Source organism: Ovis canadensis, chromosome 12 (genome assembly GCF_042477335.2).
Source record: "Ovis canadensis isolate MfBH-ARS-UI-01 breed Bighorn chromosome 12, ARS-UI_OviCan_v2, whole genome shotgun sequence".
NCBI classification, from domain to species: Eukaryota; Metazoa; Chordata; class Mammalia; order Artiodactyla; family Bovidae; genus Ovis; species Ovis canadensis.
Genome location: NC_091256.1, coordinates 14,628,668 through 14,637,675, shown reverse-complemented (window position 1 = coordinate 14,637,675; position 9,008 = coordinate 14,628,668). Strand labels below are relative to the sequence as shown.

General features: G+C 42.9%; 1 protein-coding gene across 5 annotated transcripts in view; it reads left to right on the top strand.

Moving 5' to 3' along the window:
* The first annotated feature begins 6,474 nt into the window (after positions 1-6,474).
* Positions 6,475-9,008, top strand: part of PM20D1 (peptidase M20 domain containing 1) — a 55,315-nt gene continuing 52,781 nt past the window's right edge. For 3 of the 5 annotated variants that reach the window (XR_011247620.1, XM_069545240.1, XM_069545239.1), the window contains exon 1: positions 7,605-8,320. Coding sequence is in view for 4 of the 5 variants with exons in the window: in XM_069545240.1 (XP_069401341.1) it covers positions 8,152-8,320 (169 nt within the window). In the remaining variant the exon portion in view is untranslated. Of the gene's footprint in view, positions 6,840-7,604; positions 8,321-9,008 lie in introns of those variants that run through there. The other 2 variants (XM_069545238.1, XM_069545241.1) reach the window with 2 other exon arrangements.

Genomic DNA, 9,008 nt, shown 5'->3' with positions numbered 1-9,008 from the left:
ATTAGATTAAAATTAAATTCAGAGATCCTGTAAAACATAGGGACACAAAAATGGAAGAAAACATTTATAAGACAAATACTAACCAAAAGAATGAGGTAGCTATATTAATTGCAAAAAATTGGCTTCTAAGACAAGGAGGCCACGAAGCATAAAGAAGACTACTATGTCATGATAAAATTTTCAACATTTCTAAATTTGAATGTACCCAATCAAAGTCTTAAAATAAATAAAGCAAAATTGGTATTTTAAAAACTGGAAAAGATGGCAAATCCAGCAACATAATGGAAGATTTCAATATACTGTTGGTAACTCATACAGATTTTTTTAAAGTTAGGTATGAAAGAGTTAAGCAATAAAATAAACAATCTTGATTTAGTGAACATACATAGAATTCTGCACACAACAACTAAACTGTACACTTCTTAAGTACATACGAAATATTTACAAAAATTGTTCATATACTAGGCCCTACAGCAATTCTCGACAAATTTCAAACATAGGTATCATTCCACATTTTGTGACCCTGCACTGTAGTTAAAAATCAGTTACAAAAAGGGAATTAAAAGGTATGCATTTTAAAAAATTTTAAAAACAGTTCTGAAAAACTCATAGTCAAAGAAGAAATTATATGGAAACTTTGTAACACTTAGACCTAAACAGTAATGAAAATGCTACCTATCAAAACCCATGGCACACAGGGAAGAGTGCATCAAAGCAAATGGATAGCTCTGCTGCTGCTGCTAAGTCGCTTCAGTCGTGTCCGACTCTGTGCGACCCCATAGACTGCGGCCCACCAGGCTCCTCCGTCCATGAGATTTTCCAGGCAAGAGTACTGGAGTGGGGTGCCATTGCCTTCTCCGTGACAGCTCTAAATGCCTTTATCAAAAAAGAAAAAAGACAAAAATTAACGAACCAAATATTCAACTATGGCAGCTGGGAAACAAACGAACATAAAGAAAACAAAAGAAAGGAGACAGTAAGAATCGCTAACGTCCTTTCAACGGTTACTATATGCCATGCGCTCTTCTAAGTCCCTCATGTACAGAAACTAATTTAATCTTCCCAACAACTCTAAGAGGTACATACTGTTAGTATCTCCATTTTACAGATGAGGAAACTGAGGCTCAGAAAAGTTAAGTGAATTTCCCAAGATCATTCAGCACAACTCAACGAATGTGGAAGGCCTAGGAACTTAGTTCAGACAATCTGGCTCCAGAGTTTAAACTCTTAGCTAATATAAAGTTGAAAACGTAAATGAAATGAATAAATTGCTAGTAAATATAATGTACAAAAAATGGAATCAAGAAAACAGTAGAAACCTGAAAAGTCCTGTAACTATTAAGTGAAATCATCAGTTTAAAATCTTCCCACAGAGAAAACATCAGGTCCAAATTATTCTATTTTTTAGAATTATGAGAAAAATATCTTAGATATTTGACTCTACTTTATATACACTCTTTCAGAAAATGCAAAAAACAAACAAATATAACAAGTGGAAGGAAAGTCAAGCTCAGATTTCCCCTTCTTTCCTCTTCCCTCCCCTTCTTCTCTTCCTTCTTCTCTCTCCGCCACCTCCCCCCACAACCAACTCTCTCTCTCTCTCTCTCTCCCTCCTTCCCTCCCCATAAAAGCAGATCCTCATAGTCCTGCATGCCTGCTAGAGCTGCCAGCCATCACATGTGAAGCTGGAGAAAGTGATTTAAGCAGAGAGTATCTACTTATCCTTCATTCTCCAAATTTAGTCACATGGCAAACCTAGCTGCAAGGGTGGGTCTGGGAAATTTGGTTTTTTATCTGAGTGTCAACGTGTTGAGTTCTTCGGGGTTCTTATTACTTAGAAAAAAGGAGAAATGAATATAGGGACAGCTAGAAATCACTACAATATCCTCTAACTAGATTTCTACTATACACTTGATACCAAATCCAAAAAAGAAAAATTACAGACCAATCACACTTAAAAACAGAATTGCAAAAACCCTAAAAGAAGACCCAGCAATGGGTTCATCCAAGTTGAGCTTATCCTAGGAATGTCAGAGTTGTTTACATTTTTTCAGCTTATTAATATAATTCATTTCATTAACAGGCTAAAGAAGAAACATGCTCCACCAGATGTTGAGACATATTTTAAAGTTATAGTAATTAAAACAATCATATTAGCATAGGAATAAACAAAGCTAATAGAACAATATAGAAAGCCCAGTAATGGGCTCATTCAACTGAAAACTTAGTAAATAGGAAAGTTGCCCTTGTAGATCACTGAGGAAAGGATAGACTGTTTAATGAATGGCCCTGGGAAAACTGCTCTCTAGTTGGAGAAAAATAAAATTGGACCTGACCTCACACCATTTATAGAAAAGCAATTCCAGATGGATTAAGATCTTTGATGTAAAAGGCAAAAGTTTAAAAAGCTAGCATATCAAAATATATGTATAACTTTAAATAGGAAACAACATTAAACAAGAAAACAAAAGATTGATAAATTCACCTACATTAAAATTAGACTTCAGTTCATCAAAAGAACATAAAGTAAAAATACAAACCACAAATGGACATAAACATTTGCAACATAAATATAACCAACAGAATATTACTATCCACAATATTTAGATACTCTGAAGAGTCAACAAGAAGGAAAACAACTCAAATCAAAAATGGGCAAAAGAAATAAACAGCCATTTTGTTGGGAAAACACAAATAGCAAATAAACATATGAACATATACTTAAACTCCTTAATAAACTGGGAAGTACAAATTAACACCACAATGAGATATTATTTTCCAGCCACAAAATAAGCCAAATTATTCATCTGAAGTGTCTACTGCTGGCGAGAAAGTAAAGCAACAGGAACTTACAGGCTATGTGCAGCCCAATGATGGGAATAAACTGATTCAGTAGCCTTGGAAAATGATTCAGAATTTCAAGTTGAATACTCTCATATAGTACAACCAGCAATTCCACTCTGGGATATACACCAGAGAATCTCTTTCACCTGTAGCCCAAGAGACAAGTACAATAGATGTTTATATCTTCCCAGGATGCAATATCATGCATAGTGGAATTGAATAGACCACAGCTAGATATAACAGTGTAAATAAATACCACAAACAACATTTTGAGTGAAAAAACTTCATAGGACTATGGATTGCATGCTATCATTTTTATGAAAGCAAGCAAAACCAAACTCTCCTCTCACACATATCCATATATGTCAGGGCTCACACATATGTGGGAGAACTATTTAAAGCACACACATAGACACGCAGGATTTCAGATAGTGGTTACTTGGCAGGAATTGAGGGATAGAGGCAATGGGTCACAAACACATCTTCAGTGTTATTGATCATTGGGGGGAGGTCACAGTTGTTTGCATTATTACTTGCTTTACATAGTCATTGCATTTACTCATTAACTTTTAAATATTATATGATAAGAGAATTTAAAGAATATTTAAGGACAGGGTAATACTCATGATAATGCCAAAAGAAAGAAGCAGAATATAGAACTATGTGTATAGTATGCATCTGTTTCATTTTAAAACAGATACATACTTCATGTGTGAATATTTGTGAGCATAGGAAAAAATTGGGCAACAACAAAATATCATGAATGAATATCTTTGGATATTGGGATGGCACCTGATTTTTGTTTTCTTTCTCTTTCCTGTGTTTTCCAAATAGTTCACAGGAGCATAAATGTATATTAAGTTGACAATTAAAATTTTTAAGTTTGGGGGAAGTTCCCTGATGGCTGGTGGTTAGATTCTGGGCTTTCACTGCCATGGCCCAGGGTTCAATCCTCGGTTGGGGACCTGAGATCCCACAAGCCTAGCAGCTTGGTCAAAAAAAAAAAAAATTAAGTTTGGTAAGAATTAAACTACTTTTAATAAAAATTCTGTCAATATCCACTTTTTAAAAATCACTTCAACTCTATTTTTTTTTTCACATTCAGAAATCTCATCTAATTTGTGGTGCAAAAAATGGACACATCCATTAGGACCTTGAACTTCCAGAGTAGCTTTGCTTGAGGGATGACAGGGGAGGTGATAATGGCCCCATGGTGAAAGGACAGACGCTAACAGGGCGTGACGGGGGAGCCGCTGGCACTATGACCCACATTGGGGCACAGGTATAACTACAGCCCTGCTGTACCCCTGTCCCAACCCACTGCCTGACTTCAGGGCTGGCCAACAAGCAACTTCAGTTCAGTTCAGTTCAGTTCAGTTCATTCACTCAGTCGTGTCCAACTCTTTGCAACCCCATGGACTGCAGCACGCCAGGCCTCCCTATCCATCACCAACTCCCAGAGTTTACCCAAACTCATGTCCATTGAGTTGGTGATGCTATCCAACCATTTCATCCTCTGTTGTCCCCTTCTCCTCCTGCCTTCAATCTTTCCCAGCATCAGGGTCTTTTCAAATGAGTCATGTCTTCGCACAGGGTGGCCAAAGTATTGGAGCTTCAGCAAGAGTCCTTCCAGTGAATATTCTGGACTGATTTCCTTTAGGATTGACTGGTTGGGTCTCCTTGCAGTCCTAGGGACTCTCAAGAATCTTCTCCACAGTTCAAAAGCATCACTTCTTCAGTGCTCAGATTTCTTTATAGTCCAACTTTCACATCTATACATGACTACTGAAAAAAAAACATAGCTTTGACTAGATGGACCTTTGTTGGCAAATTAATTTCTCTGCTTTTAAATATGCTGTCTAGGTTGGTCGTAGCTCTTCTTCCAAGGAACAAGCGTCTTTTGATTTCATGACTACAGTCACCATCTTCAGTGATTTTGGAGCCTGAAAAAATTCAGTCTGCCACTGTTTCTACTGTTTCCCCATCTATTTGCCATGAAGTGATGGGACCGGATGCCATAATCTTTGTTTTCTGAATGTTGAGCTTTAAGCCAGCTTTTTCACTCTCCTCTTTCACTTTCATCAAGAGGCTCTTTAGTTCTTCACTTTCTGCCAAAAGGGTGGTGTCGTCTGCATATCTGTGGTTTTTGATATTTCTCCCGGCAATCTTGATTCCAGCTTGTGCTTCCTCCAGCCCAGCGTTTCTCATGATGTACTCTGCATAGAAGTTAAATAAACAGGGTGACTATACAGTCTTGACGCACTCCTTTTCCTATTTGGAACCAGTCTGTTGTTCTATGTTCAGTTCTAACTGTTGCTTCCTGACTTGCATACAGGTTTCTCAAGAGGCAGATCCGGTGGTCTGGGATTCCCATCTCTTTCAGAATTTTCCACAGTTTTTTGTGATCCACACAGTCAAAGGCTTTGGCATAGTCAATAAAGCAGAAGCAGATATTTTTCTGGAACTCTCTTGCTTTTCCTATGATCCAGCAGATATTGGCATTTTGATCTCTGGTTCCTCTGCCTTCTCTAAAACCAGCTTGAACATCTGGAAGTTCACGGTTCATGTATTGTTGAAGCCTGGCTTGGAGAATTTTGAGCGTTACCTTGCTAGCGTGTGAGATGAGTGCAATTGTGCGATAGTTTGAGCATTCTTTGGCGTTGCCTTTCTTAGGGATTGGAAAGAAAACTGACCTTTTCCAGTCCTGTGGCCACTGCTGAGTTTTCCAAACGTGCTGGCATATTGAGTGCAGCACTTTCACAGCATCATCTTTTAGGGTTTGAAATAGCTCAATTGGAATTCCATCACCTCCACAAGCTTTGTTTGTAGTGATGCTTCTAGTTCTTTTTGGTGAGAAATGGCAACACAAGTATGTGGTATGAGTATAGTACATGGTGAAGGTCCACTTTACAGAGCACAGAGAGCTAGAGCTGGGGAGGCTGGGGGAACCTGGAGGGAGAGAGTACAGAGCTGGGAGCAGTGGGCCAAGCTAGCCAGAAAGCCACACATCTGGGGTCTGTGCTGATCTGGGCAGTGGTGTTCAGAAGAAGCTGGAACTTCCTCACGGGTTTTGTCATCATCTTCAGAGTAGCACAGACTTGGGTCTTGGTGTGCTTGAACCTTAAGAATGGAGGGGCGGGGGACCCTACAAACAGGACCACACACCCTACCAGGGGTGTGGACAGAGGGCCAGCGTCATTAGCTGCCCATAGTACAAAGGGCAAGTTCAGGGCAGGAGGCAGAATGCGTTCCCTGGCCCCATCCCAGCAGGGATACAGGAGGACTATGGTTCCCCTTGAGCCCACTCCCAGCAGCAGGCAAGATAGGGAAGGGGTGAAGAGGCTCCTCCTAGAGCAGCTGAGTCTCCCCAGCCCACCAGCCAGGGCCCGGCCCTACTGCCAAACTTGAGTGTGGCCATGTTAGACCATCCAGCCTCAAGCCTGCTGCCAGCTGACCATGGTCACAGTGTGATCTCAGGCCAGACTGGCAGAACTGCCCCCAGCTGAGCCCAGCCCAAATGACTGACCCACAGATCAGGAGACACGAAGTTGTTTAAGCCTGTAAGATCTGGGCATCTTGTTCTGTCATGCATGGTTGGTTCCCTGAAATCAGAGCCAGGGGCAAATATTTCACAGGAGAGACACAATCCCAGAGGGTAGTGAGTGTGGGTGGAGAGTGGGCCCTGGTTCACCAGGAGTCACCCAGTTGGCCCCGCAGCAGATGTGACCACACCCCCGGGACAGCTGAGGAAAGAGGAAGGAGGGAACTTGACGACTTTCCATCTAGTCTCCCTCTTCCCATTAGCCAAGATTTGCCCCTTGGGGCGTGAGCTTCCACACCGTCAAAGGGCACCCCAACCCCTTGGACAGCCATTCAGAAACCCAGGGGCCCTGCAGTCCACCCACAGCCAGAAGTGGCAGAAGAAGCAGCTGAAGGAGACTGCTCCCTCCCCCAGAGCCAGGCGGGCGGCCGGAGGGGGCTAAGCTGGATCCCAGGTAAATTCCATCTTTAATATTCTAGGGGTTAAGCTGCGTAGTGAATACAGGTATGTCTGTCTTATTATTCTTTACATCTTTCTACATATGTGAAGTTTTCATAATATTGTTTCGAAATTCTATTGAAAAACAAGTACATGATTGCAGGGGTTTTTTAATTTTGCTTTTTCAAGTAGGATACGTGAAAGAGTTGGAGCAAAGCACTTCCTTTCTGAGCTTTTGCAAACATCAAGAGTGTTAATTTGCAAGTTTGGTCATGACTAGTTACTGACCACAGAGCACTTATGAGTTTTTTTTAGAGAATTGTAAAATGTGACAGTGGTACCATATTAAATTGCATCAAGGGATTTGAAAGGAAAAGTTTTTTTGGTTCCAGGAAATCTAATTTTAAGTGTCTGTATTTTATGAGGTTTTTTTTTTTTTTTCCAGAATGACCCTCTACTCTAAAAGCTATCACATTTCAGTTTCTTGGACACACTGAAGTTAGCAATATGTGAAAATGAAAGTTTAGTCGCTCGGGCTCCTCCCTTCATGGGATTTTCCAGGCAAGAGTCCTGGAGTAGGTTGGAGGATCTTCCTGACCCAGGGACAGAACCTGGGTCTCCCACATTGTAGGCTAGACGCTTTACCGCCTGAGCCACCAGGGAAGTCTAATAACACATAATCTTTCTAAAAATCCTTCCGTCTTATTACATTTGCCTAGAATTGCAAAAATGCAATTTAACATTGATATCAAAAACACTTCCAGCGAATTCCTAAACAGAAGCAATTCCTCTGATCCAAAATACTTTAGAACAATGTCCATGGACAGAACAATATTGTCCTGATTCAAACGAAACCGAGCCGAGGGTTGGAGAGCTCCCTCAAGGAACCTAGGAGAATGGTCAAACCCTAAGCTTCAGAGGAAGCGACAAGATCAAGGTGATAAGCTTGGTTCATTTGCTTGCCTCTTCCCCCTTTTATCTGACTTGTTGTCACGAAGAAAGGGATTGACTAGCATCTCAAAGCAGAGGATCAGACGCACGCAAGACCTGCTGGTTAACTAGCCTGGTGCCCCACTACACCTCAGCTCCACGGCCACCCGCTACCCAGCCGGCGGCCACAACCCCCGAAAGGCCTTGTGGGCCTGGGGCGAGGCCGTCCATGGACTGGTGGGCCCGCGTCTCCAGGAGAGCGGCGATTGGCCAGCTCTGGGAATGGGGCGGGGCTAAGGCAGTTGCGGGAATTGGAGCCGTGACAGGGGGAAGAACTCGGTCTGTGCGTTTAGGTCCAAACTCCAGCCGCCGACTGGCAGCGAGGACGTGAGAGGAGCATGGCTCGGCTGTCCGTCTGCCTGCTGGCCTCGCTGTCTGCGCTGCTCCTAGGTATCGCCGCCGTCTCCAGATCGAAGGGCCTGCGGGGCACGGAGAGTCAAAGGGAGCCGCGAATCCCTTCTCAGTTCAGCCAAGAGCAGCGCATCGCCATGAAGGAAGCGCTGAAAGGTGAACCCTGGTCCCCTTTACCGCTTATTCTCAGATAAAGGTCCCCGTCTCCTCTGGCCAACCCGTGACTCCCTTCCCCCGCCGCAGAGGTCCGCCCCTCGAGCTTGAGCTCCCCAACACCCCACCACCGAGCCCCAGCCCCATTTCCGGGCCCTGGAGACCACACTCTGCTCCTAGACCTGCCTTCTGGGGACGCCAGGGCGTTCCTTGCCTACCCTGGAAGCTTCAACTTCGCCCAGGTTTACCAGGCTGTCATCCACCCCATCCCACCCCCGCGCCAACCTCCGCTTGCCTGGAGCATTATAGTCTTTAACCTTTGGCAGTCTTCACTTGTTAAGTTTCTTAAGACTAAACGATCTGAATCTTATGTACAGATGAGGAAACTGAAGTTTATGTTGGCTGAACCATCTTCCCCAGGACCCTACATCTTGGAGTAAGCAGTGGGTGACAGCCTCTATTGCCTGTAGGATCCTGCGGGTTCTAGATGGCTCCATAAAGAAGTATGGGGCTGTTGCTGAGGTGTGAGATGTTCCTAATTTCCTCTACCAATTAAAGGACATCTTTCCCCTAGACCTCAAACCAAGCTAAAAACGTACTTACCATCTCAGTCTGCATTATCCAGGAGAAAAGAGTTGGGGGCTCAATAGTGAAAGGATCCGAAAGACACGGGTTCAATCCCTAGGTCGGG